Consider the following 19,543-nt stretch of genomic DNA (forward strand, 5'->3'; position numbering starts at 1 on the left):
GAGCTGTGCACATCTGCACAGTGAACTCTCTCTTGGTTCCTGCTCTGCAAGAACAGGTCGGTCTGTACACAAATCAGAAGAGCTGGAGTTGAACACCCAGCGCTTCGCAGTAGTAAAGGTTTAATAGAAGCCAGCTGGTGTGATTTGCTGTAGTCTGTGAGGCAGCAAAAGCTGGGGAGACTGCCTGTCTGCAGCTTAGCAGGAATGCAAGAAGTATTTTTGCGATATCTTAGGAGTAAGAGTGGTGGCAACCTAGATGTGGAAATAAAATATGGCTGACTTCACAGGCTTCCTGTTGTCTAAATTAAGAAATTGTTTCTTTTGGGATCCCAATACGTTTTAATATAAATTAGAAACTTAATTCCCATTGGAAGTATGATATGTAGTTATGGATTCATAATTCTCTCAACTGGAAATTCGAACTTCCTTTCATGTCAGTTATATATTTGTGATTTTGTGACGGATATTTACTTTTAGGCATTGATTTAACAGAATAGATAAGGAGGTACTTGCTGAACTGAGGCATCATGTTTTTTATGTTTTGTGTCTGGAGATGAGAAAAGGAGAAAGGGACAGACTTACAGAATGAGATTGATCGTATATCATGTTGTTAGACAGAATATGCAGGAAAGGTCTGTGATCTTGGAAAAAAGCTTCAGCTTGTTTTTGGTCTTTGTGCATGTTCTTGTTCTGGACTTGAGGCAAGCAGCTTAGGAGCAGCATACGTAACAGAAAGTGAGCTGCTTACCTTGGCCATTTGTGGAGCTCCTTCACTGATGGTGTTTTGGGTGTTTTGTTTTGTTTTGTTTTCCTCCCCCATTGGTTATTTAGTTCAGCTACTTGGTGGAGTTCAGTATGACTTCCTGCCTTTGTTTTACTTGTGTTTGTTGTTCTTTCCTTTTGCCATTATTGGTTTGTTTGTAAACTTAACAGCCCTATTAATCCATAGATCAGAGTATGATTAAAAAAGCTGCTGCTGAGGCTGATAAACATGTCAGTCCTGCTACCACAGGTAAGACCTTGAAGCAACAGAACTACCAAAATAAACCTTACTGACAAAGCAATCATACCAATGTGTTTGAGTTACTGACCTCTAACAGCCAGGACACGTTTGGGGTTGTTTGACTGTTCTGTCAGTTACCACTGGTGTGAACTCGCAGCTGTAAATAGAACTAAGTGACTCCAGAGTAAACAGTGTATTAATTGTATGACGTGTAGTTTTTCTGTGTGCCGTGTGAGAGTTCTGTGGTGTTGCTTTCTGTGCTAGCTGATCATGGGATTAGATCTTTAAATCTCCAGCTCCACAAGTGTGGGTTCTGGGCTGATGCTGGATTTGAAGCAAAATCTCTGCTAAAAGTTGCAGGGCTTATTCCTGGCTGCTAGTAGTTTTGATTTTGTGAGGTTGGGAGAGTGAATAGGTTCCAGCTGGTTCACTCCCGCTACTTTTACTAGGCATTTTTTATATAACTAAGAAGGAGGAAAATATTTTAATAATTTATTTAACTTTGATTATTGTTCTAATTCCTAATCTCAAAGCCTCATTGAAGTTTTGTGAGCTACAGAATGTCAGGAAACAAGCCTACAGCTGCTCAACTGCAGCTCTCTGATTCTGTCATATGCAACAGAATTAACTTTATACATACAGATTAATTATGGCATCGCAGCAATTACTGAGGAAACACGCAGTAGAGCATCCAGCATGAAACTGTAGAAATAATTGAATTTGGAAGAATGAATACTGTATAAGTGAATAGGATCATTATATCTGAATCCCTTAATAAAAAAATAATAAATAGAAGCATGAGAAGCCAAAGCACGGTGAATTTTAGGTCTTTTATATAAGCTCTAAAGATGGCATTGGTCTGTTAAAATAGATCATGGAAGCCAGGGCTGGAAAGCACTGTGAATTTGTTTAACTCTTGTTGAGCCTTTCCTTAAAGCTTCCCGTTACAACAGAGAGCCCATGCTCCTCCTGTCTTTGGTAAGAATGATACTGTCTCACACTTTCGATCTGCAGTTACAGGCTTTTAGATCCTCAGTGAGCATGGAGATTTTAGTCTTTTTTTTTTTTTCTTCTTTGTTCATTTGTTTTCACATCATCCTTCAGTCTTCTGTGCCAAATAAGCTTCATTCCTTCAATATTTCCTTACAGGTTTCTTTCTAAGTTCCTCTTCTATGAACAAATAAATGATGAATACATAACAAGCAAGTATATATTCTAAAAAAATTTCAAGACAGTTCAGTTTGTTTTGAAACTTGCACTCCCAGGTAGACTGAATTTACTGCTTTAATCTTTTCAAGGCACAGGCTTTTACAGCTATCTTTTTTTTTTTGGTCAATATTTTAAAATTTCAGATTATCAGGTCAAGAAATGCTTGCTGGCAATGCTACGTAAGACGTTACTGTATAACTTAGGACTGTATACAATTGTTAGTGTTTCGGTTTAGTTGTTTAGATTATTTATCCTCAGCAGTCTCATTTCGAAGTACGTTTTTTAGATATTCTCTCTGCTATCTCCAAGTTCAGTGAAATTTTACCTTGTGTTCCTGAAATGACTTGTGACTGCTGCCTTTTCTCGGGTGTTGTTTCTCTGAACCCGGAGACTTTTGGCATTTTTACAAAGCTGGCTTGTGATACGATGTTCTGTCAAATTTCAAGTGATGTACACAGCTTTCTTCCCCGCTGTAGGGAGAGCACTAGTTGTGTTTGTGTCTGTGTTTTCAGGGTATGGTCTGCTCTAGTTTTCATGTTTGTACTCATTGCCTGCAGTTTTGACTACTGTTTGTTTTTGCAACTAATTTCTAACATACTTGAATGGGACTTTTCAGTTATTTTCAGTTATATTAATTACAGGTATGACTTCTGTCATTTTTTGAGCCAAAAGTTGATCAGAAGAACAAAGGTAGATAATGCCAGCTGATTAAATCCACCGTTCTGCTGGTTTCAATCACTTTTTCTGACTAAAGGGTAAAATTCCTTTTTGCCAGACATAAGCCCATGTTCTTGATAAGAAGGAAATTTTTCAGGGAATAATGATTTCTTAATAGATCGTTTGGTTGTGGAAAGCCTGCAGGAACATTGAGGGGTAAAGAGCAGGAGTTTCTGGGATGTCAACCTGCCTTCAGTTTCTAGATGTCCTCTGAGCACCGTCCAGGTGAGCAGGAGGCAGATGCTCTTTTAAGAGAGCAGGATGGGTTTGGGTGGCAGTGGGTACCTTTACACTTACCAGAACCTCCTTGAACTAGGACAGAGTTTTACAGGGGAGGCTGGTTATAGCTGTGTGTAAGCCACATGCAGATGATTTGCTTGATATGATTGAATATGAAAAAAAATCCTCCGTATTAAAACCCTCATCTATGGTGAATTTGGCAATAGGGGAAGAAAAATGACTTACTACACAGATATTTTTGAACATTCTAATGTTGTTTGCTAGGGGAAATAAAGAAGAAAAGAAAGTGAAAACACCGATTTAATCTTCTGCTTGTTTTGCAGCGAGACCGCTGGTACAAACCCTGCCTTTAAGGACTACTGTTAATAATGGAACTGTGTTACCAAAGAAACCAAGTGGCTCTTTACCTTCCCCATCAGGAACCAGAAAGGAGACTGTATCACCAGCAGCAAAAAGGTATGCATCTATCAGAAACATCATCATTAAACTGAGAAAATAGCCTATTTTCTGTTTTAAGCTTCTCGATACATAGTTCTTCTTACTTGCAAAGCTGTGGTCTAAATATTTAGTTCAGAAAGAAAAGGAGGGATGGATTTCATTCTAAGAGGCTTTAACTTATTTGGTCTAATGAGAATGAAGGTTATTACCATGAATATTGAAAGAATGCATAATGCTTGGTCTACTGGTTTGTGTTATTTTCTTGCTACTGCAGTGTAGCATATAGAGAATAAAGCATTTCCACTGTGCTGTTGTACAACGTGACATGAAAAGTAGTGCAAGGATTCTTTTAGAAGCCAGTAGAAAATATATAGTCTGTAGTGAAAGCATGCTGACATTACAAATCCGCATGTTACATTTCATGGTTTTCTCTCACTAAAAATTATCATACAAACTGCATGTGCGATGTTAGAAGCATCTCAGGGAGGAGGGGAATCCTATGCCTAGCACATATTTATGCAAATGAAAACATCCATCTTTAGATATCTTACCATTAGCATGTATTTAAGTCCTTTTAAAATTAGTGCTCTGCCTCAATTTGCTCTGTGTATGTGTGCTTGTTTCTAAGTGGGCTACATGTTTTATACATCTAGATGAAAAGGAGCCCAGCGGATCGGGTGCATCAAGTTCAGGTTCCATGTGGCAGTTATTGTGGTGCTAATCTGCTGTGTGGCTTGCCTGTAAAAGATGATATTGTGTGTGAGGGTTGTTTAAATTTCTTTTGTTGTGTGTCCTACTCAGCTTTTTGTCATGATGATGCTGTCAACTCTGAGGGGGACAAGCTGGGGAGAAGAGAGCATTAACCTGCTAAGATCTGAGGCCTCTTTTGTAAAGATGAGTTTTCCTTAAAGGGGAGGTGGTGACTAAGGATATGCCTCTCTTTGTTACTGTGTTGAAGGGGACTGATTTTTCAGGAAACTCAAGGTTTTGTTACTGTAGAGAGGGTACACTGTGCACAATTAAAATTGGAAAACACTGTATTTGTTCCAGTGTTGCACAAATGAACTCCCGTAAGCTCTGATGAACTGAGGCTTGCTACAGCTGAAGGTTTTGGCAGGTTTGCCTGAATCAGCCCTTAAGATAAGAGTAAAAACTGTTCCATTATCAGAATTATGTTATCAGAATTTTTAAAATGGGTGAAAGAACCTACCTTTTAAAAAAGGGCATTATTAGTGTTTAAAAAGGAGTACTATTTTGTATGTGCTGAATTTTTAAAGAAATCTTTATGTTTTCTGAATAATTCTCTTAATTTCATTCTCAGTAATGAAGTTTCAAGCAGTATTTATGAAACACATGAGAGAGCACAAGCATTGGCAAGCTTCACTTGTACACCAAGAATATGATTCCTGAGTTTCTGTTCCCTCTCTGGAAGGTTCAGTGTAGGACTTTCTGCCCCAGAGTAGGGTGGGTGAAATGCAGGTCAAGGTTGTACTTGTTCTTTCTCTGTTCTGAGGGTCCTTTGTGTAATTCAGGTGGCCCACAGGGGTTGCTTGCAGCCTGTGGGCATTGCCCTAGCTCAGGATCCCTGCAGATAAGTGACATCCTACAGCCCTTCCACCGGACCCAGCTGCAGCTGGATTCCTTCAGTGCCAGTGGGAAAGTCCTCAGGGAGCATTCGATGGTTGTCTTGGTTCCTGTATGAGAGTCTTCCACAGGATAAGGACTTTAATGTCCTTTTATTAAGCTTTATCCCTTCTCTTTGCTGAAGGTGCTAGACTGAAGGTGCTTTAAATATGCAGTACAAAAATGTGTATTCAGTTTTGGAAAAGAAAGAATACACATGGGCAGTTTTGCTGTTATAGATGGACAGTTATTAAGAGTGCTTAGGAGAGCAGAGTTATTTCATGTCTTGAAAAAAGAAGTTATAAATTCTGGTGCTGTGAAATTCATATTGCCTTCAAATGCTCTAAAATTCTGTATTGATTGTAATTAATAAGTAAATTTTGTTCCTTAATTTTATTCTTTATTCAATTATGTTAAAGTATATTTCTATGCCTTGCCTATAAATACACTTCAGCAAGAAGAGAGTGAAATGGTATGGACCTCAGCTATGAATTACTGTACAAAACTTGGTTTTGGTAAATTATTCTCTACTCTTATAATTTGATAATGAAACTTAAAATAACTGGTGGGATTTCATGTTTTTGTGGTAAATTGTGCTCAAATATTCAGAATTCAAAGACTATGTACTAAGTGTTCCAAATAGCTTTCTTGCAAATAGTCAAGTAGATTAATTCATTATGCATTCATTAATTCTTTCATGCTTTTGTATTTATACTGAACCATTTTACCTTCAGGAACTGTAAGTGTGTATGCATAAAACAGTAATGGAAACACATCAGCAAGATCAAATAGCTTCCCTTTCTTAAGGGTTAGAGCTTGTTTGTGTTAGAAGCTTTACTCAGTGTTGAACAGTATATAGATGTAATTAAAAATTTAATTTAAATGTAATTTAAAATATTGTTTTTGGTTCTGATTTCTGCTAAGCAATTATGTTTTTATAGTGCTCTTTTTTTATAAACTGATTTCAAACCTACTGCTACTTGGTAGTGTAGGTGTTCTTTAGTCCAAAATATGGTAATGTGGCTTAACAGCTCTAAATAGTATTAAGCGTTTATAGATGTTTTAAAATGTAATTTCTGCTTGGATAGTTTTAATAATTTTCCTTCACACCATAGGTGCAGAATTTAAAAAATTGAATTTTTAAAAAAATATTAAAAAGATAGAAGTTGAAAAGTGAAAGAAAAAAAGTAAGAAAGAAAAAATGTTGTGGGTTTTTTTAATTTTTTTCCTGAGTAATCTTTTACATCTTTGGTCTGCTGTTGGGAATTACAAATATCTGCTAGGATTACTACAGTAGAAAACATCATCTTCAATTTTTTTCTTAGCGGTGACCATATTTTAAGAGAGGCAAACCACCAGGTGAATGGAGTCCTTCCCAAATGTTTCACCAAACACCCTTTTGAAAAGGGGGATTACAAATAAGTAACTTCTGATTCCTCCATTCTCTGACACTTTCACCACTTAGGTTAGGAAATGTACGATGTCAAATTGAAATGACATCAGTCTGTCCCTTGAACCAGTATGTCATGCATATTTATATAAATACATGCAAATAATCTCTGTGGGGACCAAGTGTGCATCCGTACATTCCACTGCTTAGAAACAGATGTACTTACTGATACGTCTGCACACACAATCACATTTCCTACAGTAGCCGTAGGTAAACGCGTTGGTTAACGCATTGGAACTGCAGGTTGGCCCACGGCTTATCCCCCGTGCTGGATTACCAAGGAGATGCAGTTCAGAGTTCACTACGTTTTCCGATTTCCCATTTAATATTTGAAATGGAAATGACTTCTGGCAGGAATGCAAAATTGGAGGTGATAAAAAAGGCTGGAGGCTGAAAGGGTGGCACTAGGAGGCTTTTATTTGAGTTCTGCACATATTCTCTCAGTGACCTTATGCAAATCATTTAACCTCTATGCATGTCGGTTTTCCATATGTAAAATGTGTATCTCTAGGCTGTTATAGGGCCTAATGTGATAATTAAATCCAGATCTTGCAAAGTGTTGAGCAACCTCAACTGTCTCTGACTTCAATTAGAATTGAGGGCACGAACCCCCCCTTCAGTGTTCAGATCTCGTACAGTCAACACCCAATTATCCAAGTTAGGGAAGGCATGAAATAACCTGGACAGAGCAAAAGCACAAATATGAAACATCATTCAGTTGGATTATAAAGTACATGGTGGCAATACAATGCAAGATAAAAAGCCTGGTGATGCTGGTGGTACTGGGACCAAAAATTCTGGCCTGGTGCCACCAGGTGCTGTGATGCTCAGGGGATGGAGCCCCCTGAGCACAGCTGGGCAGCCTCCAGCTGCAAACCCACTGAGCAAAGCTGGAGGGACTTTGTGATGGGCTGGGTAATCACCTGACACAGACAATTGAGAATTACCTGTTTTTGTAAAGTGCTTCAAAGCCATGTTCACAAAAAGCCTTTGCTCTGAGGGTTTGATTTGAAAATTAATATATTTACTGCTTTTATGCTGTTGAAGTGTAAAAGCTATTTCAAGTACCAGCGTTTTGAATGCTGCTATATTTTTGTTCTGAACTTTGTACACAGGACAATTATTTGAAATTTTCCTTCAGAATGAGATGAGTTTAGTGTATTGTGAGCAGAACTTTCCCTTCCCCCTGCACTCATATTTTCAGATGCATTGTGGCTTGAAGTTCCCTGCTTACCACTAGATTGTCTTTGGCGTTTGGCCAGCACACTGTCGTAATGTTTTGTGTTCCCTATTAAAATCTAAGAGTTTTGTGGCTCATCTAGGATAGCTTTGTTTCCAAGAGTTGAGGGGGAGAAAGGAAGAAAAAAAAACGGTGAAGAGGAGAATGCAGAGGGTACCTTTCCCAGTAGGGATGCTGCTGCAGGCTGGGGCTGGCATGTACTTTGCCTTTCAAAAGGAGACAATCAGTCATTCTTTCTCCCCCAGCAGATTGTAAAGTATCACAATGGTGCAGAACTCTGACAATGGAGATCAAAAGGAAGAAGCTGGAACAAAGGAAACATAAAGAGCTTTGTTTGTAGGGAGAATAAAATACTTTAATATGATAAATTCCTGTTCTTCTAAACTCTAAACACATGGCCCCTAGGAAGTTGTTCAGTCGCCCGGAATTAATGTTCTGCGTTCTGTTCTCGGGGCAGTGATGGTTTGTAACTGGCACACACACGACCTCTGTATTGAACCTTCAATTAAGTCTTCTATTTGACACTTGTCTGTCAAAGAAAATGTTGTAAAATAAAAATAATATAAATGAAAAAATAAATCCCTCTCCATTGAACTTTGAGTGGTGAAACTATTATACCACTTCACTATATCTCTGACAATTAAAGTTATTAGTGCATTTTGCTCAAAGGCATAGTGAAATTAAAGTCATATATTATTCTTGAATTTATTCTAATTGATTTAAATGAGGGTCAGAAAGGGTATTAGACAAGTTTCAAAATATTATTAATATAATCAGCTACTACGAGCAGTATGCACTATTTTAATTTATTTTATTGAAAAGCTTTTTTTTTTTTATTTTCCCCAGATTTTGGTATTTAAATATATATACTTTTTAATTTTGACCAGATTTGTTCACCACAATTCAGTAATAGAACCACCCGAAACATTCATGCTATGCAGTGGTATATGTGTGTATATATGAGGATTTATTTTCTTGTCTTTATTGTTGCTTTTTTATTAGTGTTTGTCTTCTAGCTGGATCATCTGTCTTGTTTTTTCAGATAGACTCTTTGATTTTCTTTCTTTTTTTTTTTTTTAAGTCGCTATTTTAGAAACGGTCCATGTATTGGAGCATTGCTGAGATTTTGTCATTCAAAGATACATTGGTGTTCTTAAATGTATGGTTTGAAATGATCAAGCATCTACCTGAGTCAATAAGCACTGTATTGTTTACTCTTGCACGTGACTTCATATCTTGAAAGCATGCAATTATGTCTTTTAATGTAAGTGTTTTAAATGTCTTGTTTCCACATTTTATTGTTGCATTCACTTTTTATTCTGCTTTGTTTACGCACCTCTCAATCTGGATTAAGCAGGTCTGTGAATCTTCTCAATGCATGCAAACTGAAAAAGCCTGCTCTAAGGTGAGGGATCCTTAATAGCTTTGTAGTGTTGAAGCTCAGTTGTTTTTCCTTTCCCTTTCCGTTCAACACATAGAAAGTGCCTGCTTTAGTACAAGCATTAACACAGTAGAACTTGAATTATTACACCCATTTTTAACATCTTCAGAAGTACTTTTTTGTCATCATTGATAAATACATTGCCAAATGTAATAACCATTTCAATTTTGGTATCTGCATTATCTCATGCTAACGTAATTTTTGTTATGGGGTGTTTTATTAGACCACATTGCTGTCTTGTACAAGTTAAAAATTGTGTTACTAAATGTTATCTTTTGAAATAATTGAAAATGCTCTCCTTTCATATCACTAATGTGGAAGGCAAATTCTGAAATCCAGTTATACTCTTCCAAACCTGTAAGTTAAATGAATATTTTCTGTCATTTTAAATTTCTCTCCAAGTGACTGTGTCTACTGTAGCCATGGATATAATCACTGGTCTTTAACACTATAGCTACTTAAATGTGTATATGCCAAAACTGAGTTAATGTAATGAAATTACAATTCTCTTTTCCAACCACCTGCTAATACTTCAACAACAACAAAAGCCAGTGAGGAAGTTTAAAATAAAATTTGTCAGAAGATAGCATTGCAAATTAGTTTAAGCAGTGATGGGCATAAGCCAAAAGACCTTAACATAATTTTGTTCTTGTGGTAAAAGTAGTTTTTGTACTGATAGGAGACTTCATTATTCAGAAAGAAGATAGGATTACACTTTTAAGCTTTAGTCCCACCCGTTGGATTTTATCCACCAATTCATCTTTTGAATGTTGATAGCTATAAAAATAAAAGCCCAAGCAACATTAAAATTAGTTTAAAAATGCTTCTGTAACTAACATTTTTTCCTAACATTAGTATAATTTGGTGATTTCCTTAATTGAATTTCAGAGTAGGCTGAGAGTGCCTTTTCTGTAGCCAGAAAAAGATGCCAAAAGAAAGGTTTGATCCCACAAAATCACACAGAGGATGTTTTTGCGAGTACTGTACATAAAGTAGTGTAAGAGCTCATGTTAATAAAGATATTTTATGTGGTGCAAGTGTTTTTGGGATCAAGGCTTTATTTTTTAACTGGAATAGTATTAAATTGGATGGTGTTATGAGATGCAGGAGAACAGTTAAATGTTAACAGTATATTATTCAATTTACTAGAGGAGTTTTTCTCGTGTTTGACATTGAGATGACTTGGATAATGTTAGGCTAGCGTAGGAGATACTTATTTTTGAAATAAAGACAGAATTAAATTCTTTTTACTGCCTTTTCCCTTCTCTTGTTGAATGTCTTTCGTTCTGTGCTAGTGTGTAACTTTGCATTCTGCTTGCTCTCTTACATGACACTCTCCAGAGAAACAGCATTTTTAAAAATCAAGCTTAATCATTTGCTTCATGCTTGGTTTTAATACAAAAATGCAGCACTGAACATCTGTTCTAGCATTGCATGTCCCAGAAAGTTTTTCGACTTGCTACCTGAGATGCATCTTAACCTGCATCTGTTCTTTGGGGCTGCCCTGTTTGGGGCTGCTTCCCTCCTTCCTGAAGGCCATTGCTTTGCAGAAAGACTCTGGTTTGGTTGTTCCGAGCATTTCTGTAACTGAGCCTCAGCTGAGATGTTGAAACACTCACCCCTTGCTGGCAAAAAGACATCAGGGAGCAGGAATACATATATATATGTGTGTGTGTGTGTATATACACACACACACACATATATATATATACACATATGTATTTTTAGTGTATCAGTGGTGGTGTACAGATGATAAGCTGAATATTTTTTGACTGGATAGAAACGTCTGTCTCATTTCCCTTAGTTATGAAGAGCCAGTGCCTCTTACATCACATGCAAAGTGGGACAGAGCCTGAGGAGCTAACTGGGATGACTGGGTAGGGATAGTTGTTGTGGGATTTGGGATGGTCCTCACGGATGCTTGGGATGACCCTATGGTAAGCAGAGCATCCCTGGGGGCGTATGGAGGTCAAAGGGGAGCTGGCTGGTAAAGGGGGCAGCTGGGATGAGACTGGGCTTTGAAGGAGCAGGAATGGAAAGAACTGAAGTTCTTCTTGGAAGAGGGGGTTTGTGGTTGGGATTTGGGTAGAGGGGCACGAGTGTTAAGATTGTGAGCTTGGTGTCCATGGCTTCTGGGCCGAGGGAGCTGCTAAAGGTGATTGTTTGGTGGTGAGGATGTTAGGGGTAAAGGAAACATTTCTATTCTGTTCTTTGGAGGTGGTGAAACAGCACAGGACTGGGGTGGGGGAGGTGAGACCCTGACACCAGGTTGCTGTCATTCCTGCCATGGGGGCGATTCCTCTCTGGGTGCAGGGGCCACTGCCTGCACCTCTGTGCCGCGCAGGGGGTGCAGCAAAGGGAAGAGCATCGCCTGGCTCGAGGCCTCACCCTCAGGTGCTCACTCTACCGTCAAGAAGAACTGCTTTAGGGAGAAGTGCTTTGAACTAATGCATAACCATAATAATTTGTCTCCTATTAGGTGCAAGCTCTGAGTGGACTTCTCTTAACTTACTAAGTAATACTGCTTGTGTTTTCACTCATGTTTTTCCATCAGAGAGAGCTGGGTATCTAAAGGGTGCCATAAAGTCAAAAAAGAGCTCCCAACAGTTATCTTGGCAGGAAGGATGGTTGAAGAATAAGACAGTAAGGCAAGCTTTAAGCTTTTGAGAAACCCATTGTCAGGAGATGTGGGGAATCTAATCTGTTCATACATGTAAATAGGAGCCATGCATTTTTGACAAGCTAATGAAGAAGTGTGGGCTAGCTCACCATTAATTTCACTTTGGGGTATGTTAAAACTACCTTTGAACTATGGAATAATTGATATTGAATGACGACACAAAGTTAGCTTGCTGGTACTCAAATTTTGACATACTTTTGACATTCTCTGTAGTATGACCGGAGGTGTCAGGTAATATGCTTTCTTTTTAGATCTTTCACTTCTTGTTAAGAGAATCCAAAACTCCAGAAGCGTGGAGTGGTAATCAGAGATTTGAAATGTGACCTGGAAAATAGATACTGAAGCTTACTCTCATACTGGTTTAGCCCATCTTCTATATTATGATCAAATAAAAAGCAGTATGTTTGTTTCTGTTGCACTAGGTACTCAGCACAACTCTTATGTAGGCTCTTCAGCAAATCAAGTTAGAATTAAAAATGAAGTTGTAGCTATTTTTATCGTCAGCATTCTACTTGATAAGTTTCTCAAAAATATTTGTCATAGGGATATGTGCTTTTACAAGTGTAGTTGTAAAACTTTCTTCTTTTTCACTAGCACTGTTAAGAGAACCAGTTCAGCTGAGCGTGTGTCCCCGGGCGGTCGGAGGGAAAGTTATGGAGATTCCAAAGGGAGCCGCAACCGCACTGGATCCACCAGCAGTTCATCTAGCGGTAAAAAGAACAGCGAAAGGTAATGTTATCTAAATATGAATCTCTTACTTTCTCTGCCTAACTGTCGTAATGATGAAATTAGTTTCTTTAGTTTAGAGAATATTGGAAACTTACTTCAAAAGCTGCAACAGTTGGACAGAAGTATATTTTAAAACATTTTATACAGTTTTTCAAATTTAGATGACATTTATTTGTCTTATTTCCAAACCATGAACAGTGTGAGAACCTTGAGTTGCCCAAAAAAGTTCATAATTGTTAAATGTGCTTCTCCATTATCTTAGTGGTTTCCACGTCAGTGGTTCCTGACATGTAGTTCTTCAAGTTCCTGCTTGTGGTGCCTTGGCCCCCACTGTCAGCTGAGCACCACACAGCCACTCACTCATCCCCAGCAGTATGGGGGAAGAGGGTAGGAAGAGTAAAAGTGAGAAAACTCATAGGTCAAGACAAAGACAGCTTAATAAGTGAAGGAAAGAGGAAGAAAAAAACCAAAACAAGTGTTGGAAAGGCAATCACTCACCACCTCCCACATGTAGACTGATGTCAGGCCAGTCTGGGCAATGACTGTCACAGTCCAAGGGTCACACGTGAGAAATGGAGGAAGAGGCTTACAATATCTATCCAATACAAAGCGGAATAAAGGGATGCCTGTCTCTGTACGGCTCTGATGATGCTTCTCTGCATGACTGACAGTGCAAGGAAAAGAGAATGTCTTGCTTAAGGGTTTCAGACTCAAGATGATCTTGAACAAATAGCTGATTCATCGATACTTGTGGCAAAGTCACTGTGTTGCTCAAACTGGCTCTTTCACAGATCTCCTAGACAGGTTTTAGTCCTGACCATTTCACTTATCTGTCCTAATCCAGTTTCCCACCACCAAAAGGGGTTGTTGATGGTACTGTTTCACTGCCTTACAGATGATGTCACCACAGGAACAGAATGCAAATGGAGATCACATAATAACTTAATTTAGCTACTCTGTACTGGCATCAGTGCTGTCATAGGAGTCACTGGGTTGCTCATGAGCCAATGGTATGGCACAAATCAGCCTTCTTTTCTACCCCTTCAGCATCTTCACTTGATGTAAGGAGTGACTGAGGTTGTTGTGTACTAATGGGCAACCTGAATATGGGTCTTGAAATTATTAATAGTTTCCTTGCTTACATTTTCAGCTGTTAAGCAAGTGTACAAAGTTTATGAAACTTGTGAGAGGCTTACCAAATTTGGGAATAATGGAAAAATTAAGAATATCATCACAGAAAAGGTTATAAAATTGTTACCAAGGAGGATATAATTAAATATTTACACAAACTTAAAATTTAGCAAGTGTAAGATCATCTTGGCAATGTGCATCTAGGCATGTGAATGAGTTTTTTATAAGCCAACAGAATTCTGCTGGACTGGGCCTTCTGGCACTTCTGGAAACTCGACTTTATCTCATCATATGATTTTTTTGTAAAATAATTATTAACCACAGGTAGCCTTTGGGGAATGTATTTTGAAGAGATGAGGACGCAGCAATGGTACTGAGTAGAAGTGGTTTTGGTTTTGTTTTCAAGATTTTTGTACTTCACTATATTTTGTACTTCACTATTTCCTAAAAGACAAACATAACTGCAAAAAAAAAAAAAAATCCCTACAGAAATACTACTTTTGAGAGGAAAATCAGTCTTTTATGGGATTACCTCAGAGCCATGTCTCTTTCTGCATGTGCAGACTTGTGCAAAATTGTTACTAAACATCTCAGATGCTTCTAGCACAGGGAATTTACACCTTGGTACATCTGATAGAAAAGCTCTGAAGCAGAAAACCAAATATCAGCACTCTTAGGGACAAGTGAGCCTGGAAGTTTTGAAAGGCCAAACTAAGCAAAAATTAATGACCAATGAAGGGACTGCTGAGAAGATTAAAAACTTACTCTTAATTTAAGCTGGAAGTGCTATGAAGTGTTTCAGTAGTGTGTAACATCATACAGCTTTATTGTCTCAGGGAATTAATTAAGAAGTTGCTGCTGTTTTCTGTGTTGATCTGTTGTTGCTGATGGGTTTTTCTGAGGCTTTTTTTTAACTTTTTTTTTGCATATATGTATAACTTCCTGCTCTACTACACATATCAAATTTTTGCAACAGCCCTTATTTTGGGACCTCTTTTTTTTTTTTTTTTAAAAAAAAACACCTTATATAAATGAAACAAATTTCTTATGGAAACATTTGCTTAAAAATTTAAATTTCTGTCATTAGATGGGAAGACTTTTCTTTCTGGAATGTGTGGAGGAAGTACAGCTACCAATGGTGAAATGTCATTGCTTTTCCAATTAACTGGAGTTTTTCAAAGAGGTTTTAGCAGTGTCCCTTCTCCTTGTATGTTATCAGTTTTTTTAACAAAAAATTTTAAAGTCCCCAAAAGGCAAATTCTGTGTATGTTGTGCAGTAGAAGATAAACCTGTCAAAACCTAAGTATGGGGCTTTGCAAAATCTGGGGTTTTTCCTCAAGATATCCCTGAGATCCTGCTACCTGCATAAAGTGATAATTATCTGAAATCAGTTTTATATTAAAACTACTGAAGAAATGAGGTGAGATTATTAATTAGGTTGTTGTTCATTTAAGTCAAGGAAAGGTCTGACTTCTAGCAGCTGTGGTACTGTGGTACTGACTTCTAGCACAGTGGTACTGTGCACCTCAAGTGAGTTCCGAAATAGCTGAGAAATAAAACATTATGACACAACTAATGGTTATCTGCAAAATTTTTTTTGAGGTAAATTTTTAATTTTTTCATGCTATTCTAATAGTAACCCAGTGATTATGTCATTCTGCAGTGGTTAGGCCACAAAGGGTTGAGCAACAGCATTGATCAGAAATCACTTATTTTGAACTCAAGGAAGAGTTTCGGGACAGAAGAGACGTGATGCTTAAATAATGTGCCAGGGTCCCAAGGAACTAATGGAGAGTGCCTGTTAGGTTGCCTTAGCTGGAGATCGTGGTGTTGGTGCTGCTGTGAGAATAATCATTGTATAGTGGGAGTTCTCCCTGATTTCTGTCACGTGCAGCCCCAGGGTGTTCAACACAACAGCTCTCACCTCCTGGCAGAGCATCCTTACCCTGTGGAACAGGCTGGGGAAAGACTTTTGCATCCTGTTGAAGCTGGGCCACCGTGCAAAATATAAAACAAGTGTCATGGGACTAAAAGAAAAATGAGCATGATTCTGTATGCTGGGAGCTAAGGATGTCCTCCTGAAGCTAATTGTATGTGTGAAAGAGTGAGGAAGAGGGTGTTACTTAACAATATACTCACAGCCTATTATTGATATCATTGATCCTCATGAGCCCTTTTCAACTTGAGATATTCTATGAGTCTATGATTCTGGGTCTCATCTGCAGATGAAACTTAAAGCAAAATGCATGCCAGGAATCTAAACAGGCAATTGTGAAATCACTATTTTTCTAAGTATATAGAGTTATGTGTCATTGAATCATAGAATGTCCTTAGTTGGAAGGAACCTACAAGGATCATTGAGTCCAACTCCTGTCCCTGTATATGACCACCCCACAGTTCACACCATGTCTGAGGGTGTTCTCCAGTCTCTCCTTGAACATTGTCAGGCTTGGGGCTGTGACACCTCCCTGGTGAACCTGTTCCAGTGCTCCACCACCCTCTGGGTGAAGAACCTTTTCCTAATGTCCAACCTAAACCTCACATCTTCCTGCCATTCCCTTGGGTTTTGTCATTGGTCACTAAAGAGAAGAGTTTGATGCCTGCCCCTCCTCCTCCCCTTGTGAGGAAGCTGTAACCACAATGAGGTCTCCTCTCAGTCTTCTCTTCTCCAGGCTGAACAAACCAAGTGACTTTAGTCACTCCTCGTACAGCTTCCCCTCCAAACCCTTCACCAACTTTATAGCTCTCTTCTGGACACTCCCTACTAGCTTAATATCTTTTTTATACTGTGGCACCCAGTTGCAGTCTGTTACACAAAATCATAATGTTGTAGAAAGCTATTTTAAGAACCTTTAAGCATAAGGAGTAAGGAGATGACCATGATCTCCCATTCTATGATGAGGTGTCCCGACTCCCTATGGCTATAAGCCAAGGATAAGCCTTTCTAAGGGTTAGATAAGTAGGATGTGACTCAAGTTCACAAAAATGGAAGAGTACTCAGAACTCTGAGCTGCGTGTGTGGTTAGGGTTTGTATAATTAGAAAGTACATATGATTTGCTTTCTTACTGTCATGAATCATCCTTTCACATTAGCTTGATTAGCTTGAGTAAGTCAGCATGGTCTCTTCAGAGCTAGAGACTCTTTTGTCTCTAATATGGCAGTGTTTCTGACTAGTGCTCCATCTCATAAAGTTTTGATTTTCTAAAAATATCTTCATTCATAAAAGAAAATGTTAATCTTGGTGTTAACAGCGGCAACATATCATGTTATATATAGATGAGACTGGTTGTGTCCACCAGCTTGATGCGTGAATTCTGATAAATGATTAATGCCAAGGCTGATATTAGGAAAAGTTGCTAAATTGATGGCTAGGATCAGTAGAACTCATTTTTTGTTTTGTTTTTGTTTTATCATTAAGTAAATGTATTATTCTTAATATAGCTGTCAAATCGTGACAAAAGGAAAAAATACTGTAAAATTATTTGTTACAACTTCTATTGTAGAGAGAGAATTTTTTATGCTTAAAAAAAAAAAATTGTGGGCAAAAACCCAACCCAGTTTTGTTTCTTTTTTTTGTTTCTCTTTATCTGGACACTGCAGTCTAGGAATGGATGCAGAGATGGCATAACAGCTCCAGGGATACTTAATATTTTAGCATTTCCCCTTCAGAATGACAGGGCTTTCAACCCTTTTGCAATCACCCTAGGAAACACACAACAGTAATCTGATATGTCGAAAGTTTTGCTGAATAGAAAGAAAATGGATCTGGGAGGACAAATAACTGCATTCCATAGCTTTGTGTCCCTTCCATGCTTCATCAGAAACAACACCCTCAAGCCTCATTATGCAGCAGCAAAGGACAAAGAAAACAAATGGCTGGCATTTCTTGAAAAATAAATGGTTCTTCTGGCCAGGGTAGTACTATCCAGAGAGCTCCATAGCTTTTCTGCCTCATCCTTCTCCACAGCTTCGTGTATTTTCCCCTCAAGTTTTGCCAAATAATTTCTCAAGAAAAAAGATGAACCATTTCAGGTTGTCTTACAGGCACCAGTACAGTGAGAAAGAAAAGGTGTTTTAATCATGATGGATTTGTGCTCTCTGGATTTTACCAAGTATTGTCATTCACAAAGGTACAATTGTGAAGTTCCCTATTTTCCTTAAACTCTCTGTAGCGTGATTCCAGCTTTGGTTTGCTCCCTGGATCCAGAGAGAACAAAGCCATGAAGTAACGGAGCACCCACACATGCACTGATCCAATAGCCCCCCCTGCTCCACATATGCAGAGAGATTTTGTATTTAAGAATGTATTCTCAGCTTTTTATTGTAGTCATAGACTTCTTTACGCTAACAAATCTCACTGACTGGAAACCAAAACTGATGCAGCTACTCATGAGCAGTTTCTGTGTTCTCCTGTAACTGGGCTGACTCTGCAGGAGAAGAGGATTTGATAGTTAGTGAAGGAAAATAAATAGTTCTGAGAATGTAAGGAGAACTGAATGTAAAAGTTTTAACACCTACCATCAAAGGAACCACAATGTATGCTGGTTTTAATTGTGTCTGGCTGGGGATTTACCTTGTAAATAATTGAACTGAAAAAGTATTTTTTATTTATAAGTACACACACACAAAATATTAAATATATTTTATATTAAATTTAAAATTTTATATTGATACCTTTGTTTGTGCAGACTGTATGTACATGCTTTTTTAAAATAGAAATGTCTTTGTTATTTTCACAGCAAACCCAAGGAACCAATGTTCAGTGCAGGTAGGAACTTTTAACATTTTTAAGAAAACAACTGTGATAATAGATTTTTTTTATTCATTCTTTTTTTTTTTTTTCCTGTGGATGCCTAGCAACTGGTATTGGGAATCTAAACATGATACTTCCAGGTTAATGATTACATACTTTTAAAAAGTTGATCAGTTTGCTCTAGTTTTTATTGGCCCAATAGGTTTATTTTACAGTTAGGATTCTTTGTAAGAAGACAAAGGAGGAAAAGGCTGTGTCTTCTTACCCCAAATGTGTCTTTGCTTTCAAAGCACTATTAAGATTTTGTTAATTAAAGCATCTGCCAAGTTCAAGCTATGATGCTGTCATGTTAATTTAGTCATAAAAGGGAGCCATCAACTACTGTTAAGGAATGCCACATCTGTCCCAATGCCTCATAATAAAATTTGTCAAATTACAAATAAAAAAGGTGTTACAGTTTTGGAGGTCTGTCTTAATTTGAAAACCACTCTAGTTTTTCCTACTTATGTATTAACCTTGTAAAAAGATTTCAAAAGTGAAATAGTGGGTATATGTGAAAGGAGAATTTGTCCTTGTCATGAGACATCTGCAAACTTTTGAACAATCATAAAACACAGAGTGGAATAACATACACAACAGTTATTTTTGTTCTGAAAAATCAAGGAAGACTCACATAAAAGCTTTCTTTTAATGAAATAAGGAAAGATCCTTTTGATTTACCAGATGTATCGTATTCTTTTTGTGTATAGTTCTGTAACAGTAATCATACATTAAGCTGAAAAAGTAGACAATCTTTTGTTTACTGAGCCGATTGATCAGCATCCAACAAAGCTCTTAAGCCATACTTCAGGGTTTAGTGTAATTGATTTTGAACTCAATATATAAAAC

At 37.8% G+C, this 19,543-nt stretch overlaps 1 protein-coding gene across 10 annotated transcripts in view; it reads left to right on the plus strand.

Moving 5' to 3' along the window:
- EML1 (EMAP like 1) overlaps positions 1-19,543 on the plus strand; it is a 128,410-nt gene that overhangs the window by 75,618 nt on the left and 33,249 nt on the right. For 4 of the 10 annotated variants that reach the window (XM_071809642.1, XM_071809637.1, XM_071809638.1 and 1 more), the window contains exons 3-7: positions 950-1,012; positions 3,493-3,625; positions 9,278-9,325; positions 12,636-12,770; positions 18,642-18,670. In XM_071809642.1, the coding sequence (XP_071665743.1) occupies positions 950-1,012; positions 3,493-3,625; positions 9,278-9,325; positions 12,636-12,770; positions 18,642-18,670 (408 nt within the window). Of the gene's footprint in view, positions 1-949; positions 1,013-1,038; positions 3,155-3,492; positions 3,626-9,277; positions 9,326-12,635; positions 12,771-18,641; positions 18,671-19,543 lie in introns of those variants that run through there. The other 6 variants (XM_071809641.1, XM_071809643.1, XM_071809645.1 and 3 more) reach the window with 4 other exon arrangements.

The sequence above is a fragment of the Patagioenas fasciata genome, chromosome 5 (assembly GCF_037038585.1).
Source record: "Patagioenas fasciata isolate bPatFas1 chromosome 5, bPatFas1.hap1, whole genome shotgun sequence".
NCBI classification, from domain to species: Eukaryota; Metazoa; Chordata; class Aves; order Columbiformes; family Columbidae; genus Patagioenas; species Patagioenas fasciata.